The sequence below is a fragment of the Octopus bimaculoides genome, chromosome 2 (genome assembly GCF_046866305.1).
Source record: "Octopus bimaculoides isolate indiv1 chromosome 2, ASM4686630v1, whole genome shotgun sequence".
Taxonomy (NCBI): Eukaryota; Metazoa; Mollusca; class Cephalopoda; order Octopoda; family Octopodidae; genus Octopus; species Octopus bimaculoides.
Window position 1 is genome coordinate 108,402,858 of NC_142929.1, and position 25,428 is coordinate 108,428,285.

Sequence of the window (25,428 nt, forward strand, 5' to 3'; positions counted from 1 at the left end):
GCTTGTCTCATATTTACTCTGCTCTGGTACTCTTGACTCAGTTACCTATATTGTCTCCTGCAGTCAGAGCCATATGAACAACTCCATCCAATCCTTTCTCTCAGAATTTGATCCTCTGGAATTCCTTTCCTGCACATATTTTCCCCCTCTGTTGTTGACATGTAACTGCTCCAGTGGAACATTAATCATGTCAACCTCATTAGCCTATACATAATATCCAGTACTTTTAAACAAAGACAATATTTCCTGTGTAGGCCATAAAAAATTTCAATACTGAACAAAGCAAAAGTCATCTAACTCCAACCTGTTTCCACCATACTAATGACACTATATTTCAATGTCTCTGTCATTACGTTGCATTAATTCTTACTGTGGTTCAACTCTCTCATCTAAATGTTAGCAGTTGAGACTTCCAAATACATTGGAATGTCTGTCCCCTTAGTTCATCTGTTGCCTCAAACATCTTTGCAAATTTCTGTAACAATCAGTTGACTATCTCTCTTCTTGCGTTGATAACATCTTACATCTCTCTGAAGTCATTATCCTCAGTACCTCAATACATACAACGCCTCTCTTAAAATGTTTCTTCCACTGCTGGAATAGAAGTTGATGTAGTCCCTTGAACACTCTGCACTAGGAAGTCTTTACCCTTTAGGTTTTACATCAAAACTCCAAATAATTTTGGCTTCTTTTTCTCCTCTAAACCCAACCCCTTGATCAGCATCACAGTTTATGCTTCTATTAAATTGTCTGATTGCCTAATTGCAGCAATATCTTCATTATCCTACTATATAATATTGTATTTGATTGTACATAAAATGCACTTTTTTTTCCCCAAAATATATTTCCAAAATCACCTTGAGTCCTACATGTGAAGTTGAGCCTTCCACATGCTAATTTTGTCTCTGACACTTTTTAAATCTAATTTTTATCTAGTCTCTTCTACATAGCTTGACTCCATAATAATATTTTTTTAAAGCATTATTAATATTACTTATACTGTAATGTTTTGTAATATACTACTAGGTTGCTCGATATATTACATGCTTTAATGTACTATAAACATTTTGCTTGAATATGTGTTGATGAAACTGAGGTTTGTCTAATATACCCAAGCATCTTTTATGCCATAAAATATAGGACATTTGCTTTGTAAATTATGTTTCACTTCGAGGTAGCTAATTGAGTAGCTTTTCACCAGTTCTAAGCATAGCAACCAATATACTTTACTCATAAGTTCTCTGAGAAAGCCAGTCAGGTAACCAAAATCCTTTTTCTGTGTACCTCTCTCCCCAGTCTTCACACAACCAAACCCCATAGATCTGAATACTCTTAAGAATGTATTTGCAGCTGTACTGCAGTCTTGTAGGCAAACATTGGGAGGAAATATCATGCTATCTCTAACTTAGAAGTGGTCATCCAAGCAACATCTATAGTGACATCTGTGTAGGAAAAATTAGGAGTATTTATGGCTGGAAGTGACAGTGAAAAGGTTGTTTATGCACAAAAGGTAGAGTATGGAAGAATTAAACAGAAGTTATATCCATATCCAAAAATTATTTAATAATCCTTAGTATCATAGAAACTATTGGTGTGAATTCATAACAGAATATTTATATTCTCTCAATATTTATAGCTCTCGGTACCACCACGACCAAATCCTGTGCAAAAAAAGAAAAGAAAAATATTGAGCATTTTATTTTTCATCAATAACTGAGATAAGAAACTTTTTTAAAAATACAAAGATTTATAACATGATTAAGGAATGGTTATGAGTTATTAGATTCATTGAGTCAGATAACTTGAAATATATTTTGGACGAAATTATAGAATGCCTCACCACTACCACCACCGTTGTTATTGTTTTATTTTATTTTATACATGAATATTGTGCTAAGCCCCACTTGTCCCTTGTGTTGTATTGTCCCTTTTTGTTTTGTGTTCAGCCATTGTGACCAATAAAGGAGATCAGTATTGTTGTTGTTGTTATTTTGTTTATTACTTTGATGAAACCTCTCAGCTTATTTTGCTGGGTATGATAGTAAGTGTCAGATGCTCACAGCCAGCATATATACGATAAGAACTCAGCAACTTAAAGCTGCTGCCTGGAGCAGAAACAAAATGTTGTAATTTGCAATTAAAGCTTGGTTTTTCCATCATCGTGTTGTATAACTATTTTAATTTTCATATTAATCTTATACAATAGCGGAGTTTCGCATGTTTATCTAGCTCAGGGATAAACCTAGCTGTAAGATGGTATATGGTAGCTGATGATAATATAGGAGTTTTTAAACGAAAGTCATGAGGTATCACCCTGACTGTATTCTGTCTGTCCGTCCGTCCATGCATGCATACATAGTCAAATCGAATAATCAAGTATTAGAAATAATAATAACAATCAACAAGAGCACGTGAGAATTTTTAACCTTTTGCACATAGCTCTTCGTCAGAAAAGAAAACGGAAAAGTCCACAGAAGGAAAAATATCACCAACAGCACATGTGTAGTTACATTGCTGAAGTGACTGGAAGTGGAAAAAGATAGCGAAAGTGGTTTTTTTGGGACCGGAGAATGCAAGATGGCCAGTGTGTATGGTAGTATCTGTGTGCGTATGTGTTTGTGTTTATGTGAATGATGTATAATACCTTCCTCACTATTTTGTTGCAGCAATTAAACATTGCTTACAAGGGAAAATAACAAACGCGAAATTTACAGAGTTATTTCCCTTCAATACTGTTTCGCTAAATCTGAAGTTGGCTTCAAATTTTGACAAAAGGGCCTGCAATTTCAATGGGAGGTAAGTTGGTGTTACTTTGGAGGTGTGATATGCAAGGGAGATTACTTTAGGTTACATTTTAGTTTACTTTTCAATTTCTAAAAACCCGTAAAATGTTAGCTAAAGATTTCTACAATGTGATCAGCGAAGAGACGAAGGCAGTTGCATTTTTCCAAAAAAACCAGTACTAAATTCACATCATTTCTTAAGAAAAAGAAAGGTGTCATTTTAGCATGTGATCTACAATTTAAAGGGAGATTACTTTAGGTTACTTTTTAGTTTACTTTGTTTTAGTGCTACTTTCCGTGTGATCTACGTAAGCAAATTTACTTTGGTGGGTGATCTACGCGCTTATTTTTAGTAAGAATTTTGAAAAAATACATTTACAATGCTAAGTATGGACAAAATAATTTAAAAGGTAAGCTAAAGTAATCTCCCTTGTAGATCACACACCAAAATAGCTAGAATTTTCGAAGCAGTGATGCCTTCTAACGCCGCCGTCATTTTTTCTTCACTCCTTCTACATCTGCAAGGACGAACAGAAAAAAGTCGCAGGGAGCAAGATCGGGCGAATATTGAGGGTGGTTAAGCGAGGTCATGCAATTTTTGACAAAAACTCTCACACACTCAAGGTGGTGTGCGCAGGCGCTTTGTCGTTATGAAACCACCACTCTTCACTTTGTCACGGTTCGGGGCGTTTTCGTCTTACCGCGTCTCGTAAAACTTTCAGAACTGTCAAGTAAAATGTTTGGTTAACAGTTTGACCAAGAGTAACAAACGCCTTTTTTTTTAGGCGTGGTGACATTGAATGTTTCCATTGACTTGACTGCTGTTTCGTTTCCGGGTCGTAGCCGTAGCACCAGTTTTCGTCACCAGTGATGATCTTTGAAAAAAGCTCCGTATCAAGGTCTGGACGTCCTGCAATTATCACCACTGAGGAAACCATTGATCGAGTTCACCATGTGGTTTGGATGACAAGCGATTAACTATAAATCAGATAGCCAATGGTATTAACATATCCCGTGAGAGAATAGTGAATATTCTCCACAATGACAAAGTTTTCTGCTCGGTAGTTAGCTATTTAGAAATAGATGTAACGTAGTGAGGCTGATTAACATTATCAATTCATGAAACACATTCAGTCGTGGCTGATTTTAATCTTCTGTGAACAGGCGAGACACAAATTTTGCTGCAACTCTTTTCATTCGTATGTTGAATATGTCTATTGGAGTGATTATCATCTTTATGAGGATGAGCTGAAAACATCATAGGCTGTGAAAACATCATGAAGGAGTGATGCTAGAGCTGTGAAACCTTACATGCATTCAACGCTTCTTATTAACTGTATTGCTAAGCGACTCCTGTGGGAAATGAACAAAGTTTGGCATCGTGATGTTATCAAGTACCTGCAGAAAAAGTGTTCAGCGCCCAACAGCATTCATGCTAACATATTTACTACATGAGGAGATGACGCTCAATCTTTATCAATAGTGCAAAAGTGGGCAGCTGAATTTAGGAGAGAAGGGAAGAGTCTTGAAGATGACCCAAGGTCTGGACGTCCTGCAATTATCACCACTGAGGAAACCATTGATCGAGTTCACCACGTGGTTTGGATGACAAGCGATTAACTATAAATCAGATAGCCAATGGTATTAACATATCCCGTGAGAGAATAGTGAATATTCTCCACAATGACAAAGTTTTCTGCTCGGTAGTTAGCTATTTAGAAATAGATGTAACGTAGTGAGGCTGATTAACATTATCAACAATATGTCTGAGGGAAAATACCTCAAGGAGTATGATCAAGCTACTCTGAGGTGTACCTCATCAGCTTAGATTGTAAGACAGTCGCATAGTCTTCATACAGCATTAAGATCTTCCTTAATTAATTACACTTTATGAAAATGGAAAAACCAGGAAATTAAAACAAATATTTATTTCGATGCCTAACGTTTTTAATTTAGTTCGATTATGTCAATAAAAAAGATAATTTCTGTAACAAGTGATTATGACTTTATCGCTGCTTAGAGCGAGAAATACAACAGGCTATTATCGATGACTAACACGGCGATTGAGATTGGGGAACCGAAAAAGTAACAAATATTTAGCTATGCTATTTTGTTACATCCCTGTATACAAATTCCTTCGGGTTTGACTTTTCCTTTCAATCTTCCAAAGTCAATAAAATAAATACCATACAAGAAATGGAGTCGGTATCGTCAATACCCCCAGGCTTCAATTTGTGGCCTACTCCCTGTGTTAGAAATATTTCTAGATAGCAACACAAATTTAAGCATTTTTACAAGAAGTTAGAATTAGTAGAATTTATCTTTTGTTATATTTAGCTACGGATCTTTGCATTTCTGACTTTAAATCACGCCGAAGTTGGCTGTGCTTTCATACTTTCCATTCGACAAGATAAAGTAAAAGTTATTTACTGAGGTCGACTTACTCGACCATTCATTTCTTCTAAATTGTGGATATCATCAATAATAAAAACAGGAAGTTTTCAATTTAGCAGATATAACAAAATCATAGACGCAAGGTGGAAAATAAATACAGCAAAGCATTACATTCTCTTCTCGTTTTCTTCAATTTTCTTCAGTTAATGTCTTGTTAAGCCTACAGTATATATATATATCTTTATCTTTTATCGTTTATTTGTTTCAGTCATTTGTCTGCGGCCATGCTGGAGCACCGCCTTGAAGGGTTTTATTCGAAGAAATCGACCCCATTACTTATATTTTAATGTCTAATAATTCTATCGCCTCATGCCGAATTGCTAAGTTACATGGACATAAATACACCAACGCCAGTTGTCAAGGGGTGATGGAAGACAAACACAGGCACACGCACGCACACGCACGCACACGCACACACGCGCACACACACACACACACACACACGCACACACACACACACACACACACACACACACACGATGGGCTTCTTTTAGTTTCCGTCTACCAAATCCACTCACAAGGCTTTGGTCGGCCTGAGGCAAAAGTAGAAGACACTTGCCCAAGGTGTAACGCGATAGGACTGAACCCGGAACCATGTGGCTGGGAAGCAAGTTTCTTATCTCACAGCCACGCCTGCGCCTGTGTGTGTGTGTGTGTGTGTGTGTGTGTGTGTGTGTGTGTGTGTGTGTGTGTGTGTGTGTATTGTGTATATTCTCCTCTTTCTCTTTTTACTTTAGATTAAATTTTGATCGGTTGCTTACTTGGTAGTAAGGTTGTGAAGGAAAACATCTTGTTTTGTTTGTCATCCTTTAAATCTTAAGAAGGTCATGCAGACTTTACAGTCCCAGATATAGTGATCATTTGTAGAGTATGAATTAAAGATTTGCATTGTTTTGCCGAGAACACATGTTCAACCATACTTTTTTCCTGAGGGATTGGTATGTATCCTGCTACTCTAATAATAGACATGAGGCTGAAAGCGTATCTTGGATACTAGATTTGCAAACTCCTTATTAGTGGTCCATAAACGTCGTCTTTCTTATGTATTTTTCGAACTGCATTACTGTTCACAGTCAGCTGATTTTCACAACAGAACATATCTTTTTCTTGCGGTTCCACTAAACATTATTTGGTCGGTTGTATTTTAGCTTATTGACTCTTTTACTTTTTAAATTCCATTAATATTCTTTTGACTCATCAGTCTCAATGTGGTCAATTCCATCTGTATGTATTTCGTTTTTATTATCCTGTTCCAGATCATTCTGTTACTGCGTTATTCCTCATGGGAAGATAACATCTGGAAGATATTTTCTCACAATTGGCACAAATGTAGTTGATGTCTTCAGTCTTGGTCTCGCACAACCTACATTTGTTGTCTGCTTCTTATGCTGTAGGTACTTGGTGGGGATCTCTCTTCCTTGAATTGTATGTATGTATGTATGTATGTATGTATGTCTCTTCTAGTTTTTAATTATAAATCTTGCACTGAGGAGGAAGCCGGTCTCCAACAAAGATATAAGGCTCCATTTTTGGGATGTAGTCAACACAGACAAGTTCACATTTGGAACTTGAGAAAAGTTTAGCATATTTTTACTGTTCCACTCATAGATTGCACTTGTAATGTACGAATCAACCGGTCAATTTCTCTTTCTGAAAATCCCAGTTTATACAGATTCTCCTTTAAGCATTTACTAACAAAACCTAGTGCTCCAATTATTACTGGTATGAATATGAATTCATATTCTGGATATTGAAGCTGGAGGTTTCGAAGAAGTTGTCTATAGATATACTCTTTTTCATTGATTTTCAAAGAGATATCTATATTTGCAGAACAGCTGACCCCTAAGATGGTACATACCTTTGCCCCTCCATCCCAAACAACAATACTCGGCCTGTTATGTTTACATTTGACAGAAGTTTTGATGAGAATATTCCACCAGTATTCTTTGGTTGGTGTTTATGAATGTATTCCATAACAGAAGGATTTTGTATGTATGTATGTATGTATGTATGTATGTATGTATGTATGTGTGCGCGTGTGTGTGCGTGCTTGCATGTGTGCATGCGCGCGCGTGTATCAAAGACAAGAAGGTATTTTCCATTTGTACATGATTTAAATTTAATTCGCATGTAAAATATGGTTGTGATCTGATCTTTTAGATGTCTTTCCTGAATAGAGATGGCTGATAAGGGATAGAAAAAATTTATGGCTTAAATTTTCTATTCTTTTAAGACATCACTTTCCACCAAGCTCTTTAAAGTCCATAATGTTTAGGTTACGTATTTTAGACAATATTGTTTCTACGTTCATGCACCACATTCAGAAACAAGCATTTTAAACATCACCTTACTTATCTACTCAGGAGATTCTGTCTTTCCATAGGAGTTGTATACTGATCATCATTTACACCATCTGACAGTATCCAAAAAAAACTTTATAGAGCCCACCGTTAACTGCTTCAAGGGACGTTACAACAAACGCATGTAGTCTTTTAGATAGTGGATCAGGGAAAACTACTTCTTTGTGTCGATTTATCTGGGAACTCAAGGATGAAGGCTACGGTCACCTTACTATAACTTTAAATTTTATTGACAGTGATATTTCATATTCGAACAGATTACGTAACAGTAAACTTTACTTATCTTAAAAGTAGTGGATGTTCAAGCAACTAACGATATCGATCAGTAGAAAGTCTCAAGTATTGTTTCATCGTCTGCAAAAACCAGCATTCTTCCTGTTGGATTTTCTGCTGCTTTGAACATCCCGAGATAAGCGATTACAATTTACAAAATTCTCGACTACGAGATATGTGAAGTAGTTTTAGCTTCCCTTTTTGATGAATATATATCTCAACCGGATCGCTTCCATCACAGTTTACTGGTCCGACTTAGGACCTGATGTATTTTTGACTACGTGATTACTTTCATCCGTAGGAACCCATCTTACTAACAACCAATAAAGGCTGCCTTCACCGGTGGTCTGTGCTTAGATATCAATTCCTGAATGACACATGAAATATCACAAACATGTTTTGTGTGTGTGTGTGAAACTTGAAGTAAAGTACTAGTGAATCATCTTCTATTTGCATATCAATATAAACTCTACTGAATGCAGTGAGTGCTCTTTCGCCTGTAGTCATATGTCCACACACGCGTGCACGCGCGTGTATGAACTGTTACAGCTATCGTTTCAACCTCAGATCATCACCAAGAGTACTTAATGACTTGAGATCCTATCATGTATTGAGTTATGTTAATTTAGTAATTTTAAAACTTCAAAAATTTATATTGTTTTCAGCTATTTTTTTATATTTAATATTATTACCTACTTAAAAAAAAAAAAGTATGTGCAAAAATTAGATTACTGAGAAACATCCTTTTATATTGTTTAACCTTCAACTTCTATCCATCTATCTATCTATCTATCTATCTATCTATCTATCTATCTATCTATCTTTTTTTTTTTCGATCCCTTTTGATTGAACCCCCCCCTTTTTCCTTCCTACGATCCCTTTTGATCGACACCCCCCCTTTTTTTTTCCTTGCCCCTCCCAAAAAGAAAAGCTCTACATTGTATTTGTCCCATCTTCGTTGAGCCCTGTGTGGCTAATAAAAGAAATGTATCTATCTATCTATCTATCTATCTATCTATCTATCTATCTATCTATCTATCTATCTATCTATCTATCTATCTATCGGTCTGTCTGCCTGTCAGTCTGTCTGAAAGTCTTTAAATACACTTAAGACTGTCTTACCTTTTGCTCCAAATTTAGATGAGTAGCATGGATGATTGCAGTAAGGCTTGCCTTCGTGCTAAAATGAAAATAGAAATAAAAGTAAAATTAAATAAACAAAAAACAAAAAGCAGACGTTTCCTTTATGCAAGGCTACGTTTCCTTTATGCAAGGCTACGTTTCCTTTATGCAAGGCTACGTTTCCTTTTTGACAGAGCTACTGTAACTTTACAGAATTGTAACAAACTGAAAGTACAATTAGAAATGTGATGTTGAAATTGCAGTCAAAAGGCGACAACATTAAACATTGTATACAGAAAAGATGTAGCGTAAAATAAAGACTCTGAATTCTTTGCTTGCATGCAATAAATACATTACTGGCATTCACTGCATTTAGACTCTTGTAGGAAAATGTTACCCATGGTAGCTAAACTTTTGGGTAGACTTGGCATAGATTGTAGAGAACTAATTCAGAAACTGTTTTATATTTTAAAATTAAAATGCTGCAGAAACCGAGTTAAATTTCCTTCCAAAGAATATGGTACTAATATTAATAAATATAATATATATTTGAGCCGATTCATTTGATTTTACTATACCTTACTCCTTTTCAAATCATATGTATCATACAAATTAAAGGTGAACATCTTAATTCACTTTTCGAAAAATAGTCTTCTTCCTTGCAGAAAATGTTTGAGGGGTGTATCTCGAGATTTGTAAGCATCAAGAAAATTTCAGTTGAACTATGAAACATATAGATGTATATCATTATACCATAGTTGTACATGAAATGGTAATAGGAAGTTGTACAGTAAAGTTTATTATATTTTATTAGTTATTCATCTCTGAAACGAAGTAACTTTTTGCCAATCAAAACAGGAACGATTTGTTTGAATTGGTTTGAATAAAACCAAACAGCGAATATTTTTATCTGATTTTAAAAAATCAGAGTCTTCTCATTTTCTTCTTCTAGCTTCAGAAGATTATATTTTTTCTCATCAGCAATGCATTCAGTCAAGCGGTCATCATAATCATTGTTGTCTGATAACTTGCAATCTTCGTGAATGCCGGTAGAAACAAGCACTGCACAATTCAATGTCTCATGGAATTCCTTTTCTGGAAAGTTATTTTGATGTAATCCCTCTGACGAAGGTGGTGAAGAACGACTTGATTGAAAGAAACCTTTCGTTGAACTAGAACTTAAACCTTCTCTTAAAGTTCTATCAGACCGATCGATCTTCATATTTGTTGTATTTGAAGAGGATGATGCGGAATAGTGAACATCTGGTTCAGCAGTAGGACTAGCCAGAGGTTCAGTATCTGTAAAATGATGTGAAAGTTTCGAGGGTGAAGACCTTTGAAATTCTAGAAGTTGTTGCAGGTTATTTTGAAAATCCGGAATTGCATTATCTTGTAAAGAATGCTCATTGTGATGATATTTCGTTGTATCGGAATCTTGTATATACGTTTGAGAGTTAATAGATGGTTCAGCAAATAATTTAATTGGTGGTACATGATTTTTAATAATAACATTTTTTTCATTGTTTTTGTCAATGGCATCATTTTCTCCTTCACCTTTTACATTAAGTTCTTTTTCAAACCATTGATTGAATGCTTCATCAAAAGAAAATTCTTTTTGGGACATTTTCGAAGAAGGTTCTTTTTGTGGATCAAGCTTATAACTTGTTGAATTGGTTGAATATTCTGTACAGTGACTACTTTCAAGCATTGCTTCTAAAGCTTCAAATTCCCTTAATGACACGTTTGAAATAGATTCCAGTTTAAATTCCCCTTCCTCTTCATCTTGGAAAAGGTGTGAGATTTGATTGCGAACTTGTTCGGAATCTATAGGAGGATTATCTTCTGAAATCTGATATAAGAAATAGTCAATGGATGGGTCATTTGAAGAAAAATCATCCTTAACAGATTCTAATTTTTTAGTTTTCTTAGCAAATTCGGGTCTACTTTGTAGGTCTGAAGTTACTGAAGCTTCCACATCTTTTTTTACATCATCTGAATTATTATTTTTTAGCTTATTTGAGGAAACATTTGACACATCAGAATAAAGAGAAACATTTATTTCGAAAAATACTTTAATCCAGCAAGTAAAGGTCAGCAATGCCCTCTGACTACTTGCAATAAGTTGTTCAACTGGAATCACTTTATCTACTTTTAATACATAAAATGCGTTCTGAAGTAGTTTATAATTGGATAGATATCCCGTCGGAGAAGGATCTAATTTGATTTTCTTCCCTGCGATTATTCCTGGGTGAATTAAATTAATAAGTCGACAATAGGCTGCACCGTTTGACAGGTTGTTGATATCAGAAAAATTTGTGCGAAGTTTACTATTTACCCAAGTTAAGAGGCTTTTTCGACCACATTCTGGAACGCGTTTCGGAATTTTCAAACGGTTCATTTTTTTGTTTAATGAAGCTAAAATATTTAATTCCTTTCTTTATTTCTTTTTCTTCCCTGTTATCCACTCATTCTTTATTCTTTCTTTTTCTCACCGTCTTTCCTTATACTTTCCCTTATTCTTTTGGTTTCAATTTTTAAATATTTATTTATGACGTAAACGTATTCTCGTTCTTCGTTAGATTTTCTCTTTTCGTCTATTTAGATCTTTATTTGCAGTACAATGTATTTATGCATTGGTTCTTGATTATTCCCGGAAAATGTTGGTCTTTTCTGTTATTGTCACAGTTTTTTAAACTTTGAAATGAAGTAGAAATTTCAAATTTGGTATATAGATGTAAATTTTCACGTTGAATCTGATTTTGATTTTTACTTGTTCCAGGAAAATTTTTGAAAAATGTTGCAGAGGTTTAAAATTTGATAATTTTTTTACCCAATCAGAAAACAGGATTTAGAAGCTGGCATTTTGTGCGTGATAGCTGTCTATGACAACATTACGACGACAAACATGTAAGAAGTTTTGAATTTTAATAGATTTTAATAAATAAAGTCATGTGAATTGTTGGAACAGACAATTAAAGTAAAAAAAAAAAATCCTCAATGAATTTTTTTGCGAAAAATTACAAAAATACAAACTACGTTAAATTACATAAAACGAACAAAAAAGAAAAAGAAAACTAGTTCATTTCATGTAAGCAGTTAATACATTTTTTTGTAGTAAAACTGTGGTTCGCTGTGCTTTGTAGAAAATAATAACCATCAATTTCAAGAATGTGAACGTACGACCTCCACAAGTCGCTGAAGATTGCCGTTCCTTGAAAAACCGACAGACATATGCATTCCTCAAGTGCGTCGCGATTCCGACATAGCACTGCATGAAGAAAAAACATACCTGGTCTCGTGACACACTCTTCTGAAGATCCACTGCTCAGGTAGCAAGTACTCTTCTTCGGTTGTATTTACGTCTTGGGAAGACTGTTTAGTCTATCTCAACAATCTTCTCAAGACCGCCTATCTGAACTGGAGCACATATTTCACAAACATAGCTGTTGTAATCAACATCTGTGCAATGACACATCCTCAGTTCTTCAACACAAAACCGGACTGAAGTCAATTCCTTGACCCATGAGGAATAAAATAAAAGCAGTACAGTCCTAAGAGGAAGAGTGCCACTTTCCAATTATATATCTTTTCTAACAGACATACAATCGTTACATATTTTTCGGGAGCACCACAGTAAATTTTCCTGTGAAGCATCTTTCTTGTTCATGTGGTGTCTTTTTGTATATATTCTTTAAGTAATAACACACTTTTCTTGTAAGTAAGAAACCGCATCCTCCTCGGTTTTCAATTTCTCCATTATATTCGAAAAGTTAACCAGTTGGTTGCAGTCACATTTAGGATGAAAAGGTCCAGGAAAACACACAGTTCAAAATTATGGCGGCGAGCTGGCAGAACCGTTAGCACACCGGGCGAAATGCTTAGCGGTATTTCGTCTGCCCGCTACGTTCTGAGTTCAAATTCCGCCGAGGTCGACTTTGCCTTTCATCCTTTCGGGGTCGATTAAATAAGTACTAGTTACGCACTGGGGTCGATATAATCGATTTAATCCGTTTGTCTGTCCTTGTTTGTCACCTCTGTGTGTAGCCCCTTGTGGGTAGTAAAGAAATAACACAGTTCAAAATTATGAAAATGAAGTGGTGACAGGACAGCAATCGAAAATATCCATTCGTTTCTCAAAAAAAAAACCACAGATGAAAATAAATAACAAAAATGAAGTAGTACAAGCGTTCAGAAAATAGATATTTGACAAAGAAACTAGACTTGTCAAAGTAACTAGACAGGTAAAGACAATAGATATGGTAAGAGTTTTAAGCAGACTATACCTTAGTTTGTTACTATGGAAACAGAGACTCATATGTTTGTGGCTTTCGATTGATTAGAATTACTAAAAATTTGTAAACTTTAAATGCTATTAACTTTTTATTTATCAATTTGTTGCAAAAATGAATTGCATTTCCATAATTAGCATACAAAACTACAACAGTACACCAAATTTGAAAACAATTGGAGCAAAATTAAAAGAATTGAAAACTGTGACAGCAACAGAGAAGATCCGAACGTTGCCGAACAACATTGACCATTTGATTTTCAAGTGTCCAAAAGAGAAATACTTCAGAATAGTTTCCCATCACCTTCTGTGGCCACCAAAGAATCTGAACTCAGGATTGCAAGCTAACAAAGCTGTTGCTAATTTTTCCAGTTTTGTTGTGAAAATATATAGTAATTACTACTTAAATTCGAATCTAGTAAGTTAAGTAATTCAGCCATGACGAGTCAGTGGAGCTGGCACAATACAAACCAATGACTTCTATAATACATTGGTGGTCTAGAACAATGTGGGTACGAGGGTGTGTTCTATGCTATGTTTATCTTGCATAATTGACTGAAAATCCTAAGCGGTATTTCGTCTGTCTTCTGGTTCTGAGTTCAAATTCTGACGAGGTCGACTTTGACTTTCATCCTTTCGGGGTCGATAAAATATGTACCAGTTGAGTACTGAGGCCGATGTAATCGACTATCACCTCTCGCAAATTTCAGGCCTTGTGCCTTCAGTAGAAAGGATTATTTACTCAGAAAGGGCAGCGAGCAAGCAGAATTGTATGCATGTCTGAAAAATTCTTGGCAGCACTTTTTCTTTACGTTCTAAGTTCAAATTCCCCCGAGGTCGACTCTACCTTTCATCTTTTCGGGGTCGATAAAATAAAACCCAAGTTAAGTAGTGGAGTCGATGTGGGTACGAGGGTGTGTTCTATGCTATGTTTATCTTGCATAATTGACTGAAAATCCTAAGCGGTATTTCGTCTGTCTTCTGGTTCTGAGTTCAAATTCTGACGAGGTCGACTTTGATTTTCATCCTTTCGGGGTCGATAAAATATGTACCAGTTGGCTGTGTGTCAAAATCAAAAACCATTATTTACTCAGAAATTATTCTTTACAAAGCAGTTTTAGACAGATCTTAAGATTTGAAGACATCTTCATACCTTGGGAAACTATCGACTATAATAATCCTTTCTACTAAAGGCACAAGGTCTGAAATTTGGTGGGAGGGGATAGTCGATTACATGGACCTCAGTGTTTCACTAGTACTTAATTTATTGACCCTGAAAGGATGAAAGGCAAAATTGACCTCGGCGGAATTTGAACTCAGAACGTAGCAACAGACGAAATACCGCTAAGCATTTCACCCGGCGTGCTAACGATTCTGCCAGCGCGCCGTCTTAAACTATTGATTATAATAATAATAAAACAGCTCCTAAAAATTGCAAAAAAAAAAAAAAGAAAATATCCACTTTCTTCACAGATACGTTAATAGAAGTGGTAAGTGTGTGTAGTGCGAAGGAACATACAGGAATACTTCATTTTCATAATCCGTATTGTGCTTTTTAAAGACCTATTATGAGTGACCACTGTTCGCAAGTAAACATGAAAACTGGACATGAGAAGACATGAGAAGACATGAGAAGACAACACGATCAATCTCATTTTTTATATATATATTTTATATTTATTGGTTTGATCTGAAGAAAAGAGCTGTTCTCATGCCATTTGCAGACACACTGAGTTCACTGAGATCGATGCTGTTGGCGTTCTTGACGATGACAGAGAAAACATGTGCAAGGAAGGAATGCCAACAAGGTAACGTTTTCACAAAAAAAAGGTCCAGGCATAGTGATTAATGCGGGGCCTGAAGGGTGCACACAATATGGGTGATGATAGAAAGAGGGAGGAGTGAATTAGGGGTATCTAGGTGGAGGTAGGATAAGACCTGTCACTTCTACAAGTAGAGGTAAAAACGTAAAGACAATAAACAGTACGCCTGTAGTCCGAACTTGTTGGTGAGCGACCTCATGCCACTCAATCGAGGGGATTTTTCCCCCACTGCAACTGAAACCGGAGCCATTTAAATAAAGTGTATTGTTATTGCAGGAAGCGTTTAAATACAAGCATTTCAATAAAAATACATTGCATTCAGATGGCTTCAAGAATGCTATAAGGTATCACACGAGCATTATGTGTCCGAACATTAGTATGTATACGGATGTAAATGTGAACGACCATGCATGTGTACGTATGAGCCTATTCTTAAAGGTCAGCTAAGGACAATCGCATGTGTAACTAGCCACGAAGAACAAATCAACGGTTCAAAGAAATCAAATGCCAATCCCTTTAAAACGGCAACCACTTTAACAAAAGCAGAATCACCATCCTACTACGTCTACACATTCAAAGCAGTTTGCCAACAGTCCTTCAGCAACAACACACCTTGATAAACTCAGTGGCTACTACTAACTTCAGGCCACGTTAGACAGAGAGGATGCTCTTAAAGTCGAGAATTTGAACTTACGGAGACAATATTTACATATCGCCCGAGGAAACACAACTAGATATCATAACGCTACATGTCCTTGTATATATACTTTTGTTATGAGTAATACTTTAGCGTTTGAAGCACACTAATATACAGTTATATATATATATATATATATATATATATATATATATATATATATATATATATATATAATATGTGAGTATATGCATATGTACGTACATGTATGTACAAACTTACATCTACATGTATGTATAGATGAATATCTGGGTACAGGACATCACAAAAAAATGTGGACAAAATGAAAAACAGAACATAAACAGAGCACAGAAAACAAACAGGCCACATAGAGAACATTTCCTTCATCAACTGCCCCTATTCTAAACTAAGCGTTTTGAAGAATTAGGGCAGGACGCATGGTTAGAAGAGTTCTTACTGCGGAAACAAATTAAATTAAATTTGTAATGCGGAGGAATAGTGGCAAACAGAAAACACGACAGGAGGACGAAACAGTGAAAATAAACAAGAAGGGCTGTAGGCCAGACGTGAAAAAATATCTGTATACTGAACACTGTAATGTGACGTATATATATATATATATATATATATATATATATATATATATATATATATATATATATATATATATATATATATATATATATATATATATATATGTATGTATATATATATATATATATATATATATATATATATATATATATATATATATATATATATATATATATATATATATATATATATATATATATATATATATAGAGAGAGAGAGAGAGAGAGAGATAGACACAAACTGATAACTGCGGCCGTCACTTGGAATCAAAGATGACGTTGCTCGTAGGCGCAGGTACCAGCTAAATGTATGTTTGGTACACATGTATATATATATGTATATACAGATAATAGAAATACACACACACATACACACGCACACACACTGTTGGTTACACGTACATAACAGAAAGAAAATATGCGCTCCTAGTTCGCAAGTTCTTTTACGATACTCGGAAAATAAGATTAAACTGTTGAGTTATCATCAATGGTATTGACTTTAGGCACTTGAAGCTGTAATACTCATGCCTTTCTTAAGTCTGTAACTGAGTAAGTGAAACAGACATAGACGAGAATCGAACCTGGATCGCAAATTCGTCTTTCCGTATACAAATCAAGGAAGTTTGAGTAATTGGATCAATGATCCATTCTTACCTCAGAATGGCTTCCAACAGTGAGTATTTTTTGACATTTCGCACATTTCAAGCAAGGTCTGTGCCAGTCTTTTCCCATTGAAGAAACTTTCTCGGCTGGAAAAGAGACAAAAAGAAATAAAAACGAAATTTAACAACATAAAAATGGAGAATAAAATTTTCGGAGCTATATGTATGTATATTATGTATGTATGTATGTTATCAATCAGTTTAATTTCTGTATTTCTTGTCCATAGAGAAAGAGCCGGACTCTAACATAGATTCAAGGCTCCTTCATTGGAACTTTTATCAACATCATCTATGTATTTGTGCATATGTGTGTGTGTGTGTGTGTGTGTGTGTGTGTGTGTGTGTGTGTGTGTGTGTGCAGTATTTGGTGTTAGTGTATGCGCAGATTTGTATGTTTGTTTTATGGATGCGTTTTTATGTATATATTTTCATGTCTAGATGCATGCATATGTATTTATGTGCTAAATTTTTGGAAAGTTTTACATATCTTTACAGTTCCATTGATGGCTTGAATCTGTAGTCTTCTAATCAGCCTTTTTCTTTCAGGTTTTGAGAACCCTAATTTTTCCAGGTTTTTGATGAGGCAGTTCGTTACATATCCCAATGCCCCAACAATCACGGGTATGAATCTTAACTTGTAGTCTGGGTGGAGTATCTGCAAATTTCTCAGTAGCTCGGCGTAGTTGTTCTCTTTTTCTCTAATCTTTAGCGTGATGTTGACATCCGCAGGACAGCTGATTTCTACTACTGTACAGTTTCTCTTCTCTGTCCCAGATTACTATATCCGGTCTATTATGTCTGCACTTTATTGAGGTTTTTATTGGGACATTCTACCAATACTCTTTCATATTGTGAGTGGTAATGGCCTCTACCTCATTATGGGTTTTCATCTCCTTAGCCCCGGGGTTATCCTGTCGGCGGATTTCATTGTACAGTGTCTTGGCCACAACATCATGTCTCATAGGTAGGTAATACCGTGATGACATTTTTGGACAGCTGCTGATGATGTGGGTGATATCTTCGATACTGATTCCACAGAGTCTGCATCGATTATTACATTGTGGCGATTTGCCCGCCTCTCTGTCCCGTTTGTTTATTAGGAATTTGGTTGCTATTTCTTGTTCTTGAATAGCAAAGGCATACCCTTCAAAGTGAGAGTCGGTGACCCGATTGTTTGTCCACGATAGACTGCTCTGGTTGTCAATGTTGTTACCACCCTGGATCTTTCTGTTAACGTATCCATGCATGATCTTCTGCTGGAATGCATTCATCCTCTCCTCTGATGTTATGTTACGGTAGAGTTTTGCAATTTCTTTGGGTAAGAGTTCAGGGTTGTCGAATAAGGAATGCTTGTCAAGTAGTTGCCTTCCCAATCTCATGATGGTATTTACCTCATGTCTGCAGACTTCATCAAGGGGTGCACTTCGACACTTGGTGGTTATGAGATGATGTATGTATGTATGTATGTATGTATGTATGTATGTTCTGATCTAACCGAACCACTGCATTTTCTTCGTCTTACAATTATCTTCCCCTCTCCCCAATCAACGCAGATCAGTTGGTCCGATAGCCCTTCCTTACAATGTCAAAAATTCTGTAAAAGTAACTCCATTTGAATGATAAAAATTTCATTCCAATAACTGTTAGCAGGTCCATATTTCACATCCATACCTCATCAGTGCAGTTATAAAAATTCCATTAACCTCATTTTGTTTTCAGTTGCAATGTTCTTGCTGCTTCTAAATCTTATCCATTTTTGCTATTTGTGTTCATAACAATTCACCTCACTATCTAGGCTTCAAACGCTGCATTTTCGTTAATTAGAGGTCCCAAGTCAATGAATATATCGACCGATTTCACACGAATGTCATTGATTTTGATTGTATTTATGTTGGAATCATTATTTGCTTGTTCTGAATGTTGTTCTCCTGTCGTCATAACCTGGCTTTTTGGCAGTAATTTCCATACCATATTTTCTTAATGCAACGTCTAGTCTAACTGTGGTATTAGATAATTCGCTTTTAAAACTAGTTATCATATCAAATGTTATCTGTAAATAATAGATTAGTGATCATGTTTCTGTTTGTCTTCACTGCACCTCAAAATCCTTTAGAGCACGCGTCATGGTTTGTTCAGGAAGAAGATTAAGAAGTCCAGGTGATAATGAGCTGCTCTGGTAAATTGCAACGTACTTCTTTTCAAATCATTGCATTGGTTCATAGCTGTACAGAACTGACACTATTCTAATAAAATTTTCACAGTACTAAGATTAGATGCTTTGGGATGTTGTAATTCTTCAGTATGCTCCATAGTGCTTCTCTCCATACTCATTCAAAAGCTTTTTTGAAGTTAACAAATGTCGGGTATAATTGCTTTGGATTCCCTTCAAACTTGCTGTAGGGACGTTGACTAGATAGTTGTACTTGACTAACCAACTCGGCCAATCACTAGATCACGTGATAGCTGAATGAGGAGGCTTTGTATAATCTAATTGAAGACATTTAATATCAAACAACTGAGGTTTTAACATCGCACTCAGGCCTCTGGTAACCGCTTCTACTACACATGCACACACACATGCATACATACATTTGTGCTTATGTATGCATGCCTGTGTATATGTTTGTTTATACATGCAAATATATATATAAAAGGGAAAATCTCAAATCGTAATTTGTCACTAGAACAAATGTAGTATTCACACACAGACAGTTATAACGTATATTTGTGTGAACGAAAAAAAAAAAAAAAAAAAAAAAAATAAATAAAGAAAGAAAGAAAGAAAGAAAGATAGGTAGAAAGGAAGGAAGGAAGAAAGAAAGAGAGAAAGAAAAGAAGAAAGATGGTGGTCGGACAGACAGATAGACAGACTAGAGATTAATTTGAACATATTTCTTTGAAATTTTTGAAACTAACATTTTGCTTTAGTGTTGTATGCATGGGCAGTTATTGAGGGCAAAGTGTCATGATGATTCACAAACACTTGTGTCAACAGACGTCTGTATGAAGGATCAGCTAACGCAATGTGAATAGTGTCGTTGATTCAGTACACAGTTCACACACACATACACACACACACACACACACACACACACACACATACATACATGTATGTATGTGTGTGTGTGTGTGTGTGTATATATATATGTATATATATATATATGTATGTATGTATGTATATATATATATATATACATATATGGGAGAGAGAGAATGAGAGAAAGAAGAGTATTTTAATACAGCTTTTCAAACAACGAATAATTTGTTGAATAATGTGTCATCGTGAAAAAGAGAGGGCGTTATTAAGCACATGCCGAGTTTATTAATGACTTACTTTGTCAGTGTTGCTTTAAGACGTATCCGTGAAATGTGAAGTAACGCCCATCTACGTATGTAGTTCATGTTGTTCAAGTATAGGAGTATGAGCCCTTACTTAGTGGTGTGTAGTGGTTAAATGTATATCATGGTGAACAGATGCAAAAGGAATGTGTATGCCTTTGAAGTAAACAAATGAGTGAATCGACTCATAGTTATAATAATTTATTCACTGGACTTAATTTGTTGTTGGTACACATAATTCTTCACTAGATGCAAAATGTTGACAACTGCTACGAGTTGCTAGAAATAGAAACAGGGTACATCTGTGGAAATGATATGTCAGAAATGAATATGTTCGTGTGTGTGTGTGTACGTAGTTAATCTGAGACAGTAGTCTACCGTGGAACTTCGAACATTGCTCTGGTCTCTGCGAAAAGCTGTTGTAGACCTTTCTCGTTCGTCGGCTAGGCTTTTCTCCCCTGTCTGTCTGTTGACTACCGTATTAATAATCGTGGCAGCTAGAAGGACAGACATACTGCAGCAGAGTTTGCACCTAAATAGGTCAGCTCCTGTTCATTTGAACTTCGCCTGACATGGCTGAAGTCGTAGGTCAAAGGGAGATGATCAATCACTTTTTGACAGGACGAAGAAAACCTGTTTTCGCGCCTGTTGACTGTTGATCGTGGTGGTTTGGACGACCGAGAATTCTTAGATTCGGTTTCGAATCTAGGCTTGGAGAAGGAAGTATTAGTTTTTACAGGTGTATCAAAACCAGAGGCATAAACTGATCCGGCGTAGATAAACGATCAAAGAATGGCGTACTATGGAATTATGGAATTGATTAGTCAATTGGAATGTTTTGTTTTTACTGGTTTTTAATTTGCTATCATTTCGGAGTAAACAAGTATATTACAAATATGTAATATATCATAAAAAAGAGCCATAAAACACCATCATTTAACGTCCGTTATCCATGCTGGCATCGGTTGAACGGTTCGACAGGAGCTGGCGAGCCAGCGGAGTGCTCCAAGTATCATTATATGCTTTAACATACGTAGTTTTTTACGTCCGGATGCCTTTCCTAACGCCAACCACTCAACAGAGTATACAGGGCACTTTTTACATTGCACCAGGACTAATGAGGTCATCAAGTACCGTGTATACTCGGCTATAAGTCGCACTTTTTTCCCTTGAAATTTTCATCTAAAGTTGGGGGTGTGACTTATAAGAACATCCTATAAAAAAAATCTTCAGATAATTTCTAGGTACAAGTCATGTCTGAAGTTCCGACACCTGGAATAACCGAAAAGGATAAAATTTTACATTATAAACAACGGTTTCTAAAATGTTTGGACTTAATGGGATAACAGCTGTAAGTCATCTTCAGCTTACTGAAAGCTCGGTTACCGAACAACAACTATATCGGAGCGATTTCTAATCGAACTTTGCTCTCCAGCATAAAAAAACGTCGCTGCGACTTATAGTCGGGCCAATGATAAAATTCCCGATTTGAACCATGTAAGTCGGGGGTACGTCTTATAGGCGAGGGCGTTTTATAGCCGAGTATTTACGGTAACTTGTAAGACAAATTCCATCAACTGAGGCCGGAATAATATTGAGGGAGATATCTTTGTGCCAGATGATGCGAGGTTAAAGTATGAAAGAGGGACGGGAATAGGTGTTTTGCTATAAGGGAAATATATGGTCATCCCCGTTGGAAAAGAGAAAAGATGGTGGTAAAGATGTGTTAGAGTGTACCCTCAAGTTCCAGGAAGGCGAATATATGGGAAGTGGTACAGAAGATTGGATAGGGTGAGTGGGTAAATAAGTTTGTTTGCAGGTGTGAGAGGTGAGTGGCAGATGAATAAAGATGCGGATAGAGGGAAATGCAGTGAGTTGTGAACACGGGTGAAGACATAGTTAATCGGGAATATCAGTTGGAGAAGAAGGTGGCGAAATAAATCTATTCTTGGTTACAACTGATCTCGTAATAGTCAGTCCTTGATTGCAGTTTCCTAGTATGGTGCAGCTGAGATATATATTTCCTCTTGGATTGTAAGCAAGTCTATCGTAGCAACACACCCAATAACCTAACATTTATCCTAAACACATCGATAAACTGAAGTAAAGTAAAGTGCCCAGCCAGAAACACAAGGAAACGTGAACAATGATTTGAGTTTATGATTCCTGGGCAGGAAAATTAATACCTGTACATATGACTAACTCACTCACTTTAAAAAAAAAAAAAAAGACTGTTATTCAAAAGAAAATGTCTGTTACTAAGAACGAAACGCAACCTGTTATAAGAACTAGTTTATTTGTTGCAGAGAAGATTTACTCAAAGGAAAAGAAACTCTTGAAGAAATAAAAGGTGGGAGCAAAATAAGTAGAATGGTAAAAAAAGGAGAAACAGCCTGTTACAAAGACCACTTGTTAAAAAAGAGAAACAGCTTCTTACAAAAATGAACCAGCCGTCATAAAGAAACAGCCTGTTACAACGTAGAGCCACTTCTATTTTTTCTCAAATTTCATTTTTTTTTGTCCGCTAATAGGAGTGGCTGTGTGGAAAGTATATAACTAAACAGCAAAGTCTTTTGTCCAGCACTTTACTCCATAACCTAATATCAATAATAATAATTATCAAAATTTATTTGAGTAGAATACGCTCAGCTCTGTGCAGTCAAAGATAATATGACCATTTTACAAAAAAGCACCTGCCACGAGAAAGCTTCAACGTGGTCACTCTATTTATTAGAAAAGGCAGCCAAACTTTTCTCAAATCACATCCCACATATTTTAAAAGGTGACATTGGTTGATGTTGTTTTAGATACACAATTTATGGGTAAAAGATGAGATTATAAACATTGGACTACTTTTGCCAACAGGCCCGTTCGATTAGGATTGACCTGGAACCAAACAACAAGAAAGTTGATTTAAAAAATTCTAGCACAAACATTCCATATTAAATTAAGTTAAACTATTTCTTTCTTTTCTTGTGAATAATTTAAAACTATTTCATCGTTATCGTGATCTCATTGCCATCGTCATCGTCGTTAATGTCACCATTGATGATGTAATGAAGTTGTTGTCTTCATTAAGATTAAATTGCTAGTTTGTGAGTCATGCAGACGAAAATCATTAAAAAAAAAGGTCATGATTTGTTACACTTGACTTTAAAGAAAACAAGTGTACAACATATGCAAGTCATTCAGGTGCATGCGAGAATAACTTTTTGCAGGCTGGGTGACAAAGCGTTTTCAACGAATTTAATATGGTAAACTTGAACCATTTACACACACACACACACACACACACACACACAACATAGGTTTAAGTGGCAGCAATCTTTATTTATAAATAAGCCAAATGATAACGAATGCATTAGGATAATTTTAGTTCCATTACTAAAATAGAGATTGCTTACCTCGCAGGAGAGCTAAATACAATAAAGCACGTAGACCGATGCCCGACTACTTTTATCATTCCACTAACTTTTAACATTAATATTACAAGTATAAGAAGTAGCCCACACTACGCTGGTTAAGTCGGCTGCCTCGTTATTCGATCTTATGAAGTACAGTACCAGTTGTTTCATTAATAACGCATTTAGGTGTTAGTTATCTACTGTGCCACCTTCATATTTTATCTTTTATTTGTTTTAGTCTTGTACTGCAACCATGATAGTGCACCGACTCGAAGAGTTTAGTCGAACAAATCGACACTTGATACGTATTTTTAAGACTAATACTTATCCTATTGGCGTCTTTTTGCCGAACTGCAAAGTCATGGGGACGCAAACACGAGCACCGATTGTCAGGTGGTTGTGAGGGACCGATATAAAGACTTACACACAAACACACACATATGTCTATCAAATTTCGCCAACCAAATCCACTCACAAGGCTCTGGTCGGCCCTGGGCTATAGTGAAAGACACTTGCCTAGGGTGTCGAACGGTGGGACCGAACCCCAAACCACACAGTTGGGAAGTAAGCTAAGCTTAGAAGCCAAAAGGCTTGAAACAATGCCTCACGGGGAAGACTTACGAGGCGGAAATACCCAGGGAGGTGTGGTGAATGAAATTTGGTATCTGAAAGCACGTGGTTGGATGTATAAAAGATAAGTTAGGGTTAGGGTTAGGGTTATGAGTTATAGGGTTTTAGGGTTAGGGTTAGGGTTATGAGTTAGGTTATGGCAAAAATAATCATAACCCTAACCCTAAAACTAACCCTAACTCTAAAACCCAAACCCTAACCCTAAAACCCTAAAGCTTAAACCAGTACAAATGCACGAACGATGTTATAAATAATAGTACCGCCGATAGCTGTTGTTGACAAATAACGGCACTAATTTTATTCAAGGGAAAAGATCCCATGACACCGTTAAAACATGTTGTTTACATTTCACGGCAGTAATTGTTTTCACCTCAATAGACGTCAGTGATTGGTTGAAATTACCGAAATACGGCAATTTTTTTTTACATGAAATAACTTCGAATACAAAATTTTTTATCTGTTCTATAACACAAAATATACAAGTATACGAAGTTTGAAAGTGTTTCGGTACCAAAAACACTACATAAAACATAAATGAAAAGTGGTGCCCGTCAATTCAGAAAGATCCGCTTCCACCAACCAAATGTCTTCGCGTGTGTGCGTGTGTGAGTATGCTTGCCTCTAGTGCAAAAAGGTACGCTGGCCTATCAGGGTCAGTGTCCAATCAGCTGTTCCAATTCGCCAGCGTCCAAGCAACCGTACCCAATCGCCTCATTCCACTGTTGAGCTTGACCGTGTAAGCGTTAACCATGTCTGCATTTTGCACTCCATTTTCTATTGATTGTGATAGCAAAATTCGCATATCATACACCGTACTCGCTAACAGTTCGCAGTTTACTCATTGTTGTCTAAAAACGTGCTGTATTGTACACACCCAAAACTGAATATACAATGTAATATAAATACACAATATCCTATAAATACACACGTCATCTTACACAAATACACAATGTCCTATAAATATACACGTCAACATAAAGGCCTTTGATCATTTCTAGATAGACACACACGCATGATCATACTAATGCGCACACACGT

General features: G+C 36.1%; 2 protein-coding genes across 2 annotated transcripts in view; both read right to left on the reverse strand.

Moving 5' to 3' along the window:
- Window positions 1-1,537: 1,537 nt before the first annotated feature.
- The window catches only part of LOC106871019 (cysteine-rich protein 1), a 32,368-nt gene continuing 8,477 nt past the window's right edge, over window positions 1,538-25,428 (reverse strand). Inside the window, exons 2-4 of the mRNA XM_014917279.3 lie at window positions 17,010-17,104; window positions 8,993-9,050; window positions 1,538-1,661 (exon numbers count right to left, since the gene is read on the reverse strand). Of these exons, the coding sequence (XP_014772765.2) occupies window positions 1,624-1,661; window positions 8,993-9,050; window positions 17,010-17,104 (191 nt within the window). The 3' untranslated portion in view covers window positions 1,538-1,623. The remainder of the gene's footprint in view (window positions 1,662-8,992; window positions 9,051-17,009; window positions 17,105-25,428) is intronic.
- Window positions 9,784-12,281, reverse strand: LOC149137188 (uncharacterized). Its single transcript, XM_089347457.1, has one exon. The coding sequence runs from the start codon at window positions 11,388-11,390 to the stop codon at window positions 9,909-9,911; it is 1,482 nt and encodes a 493-aa protein (XP_089203583.1). The 5' UTR covers window positions 11,391-12,281; the 3' UTR covers window positions 9,784-9,908.

Coding starts and splice junctions, on each gene's coding strand:
- LOC149137188 (XM_089347457.1), bottom strand. CDS start 11,390: ATGAACCGTTTGAAAATTCCGAAACGCGTTCCAGAATGTGGTCGAAAA.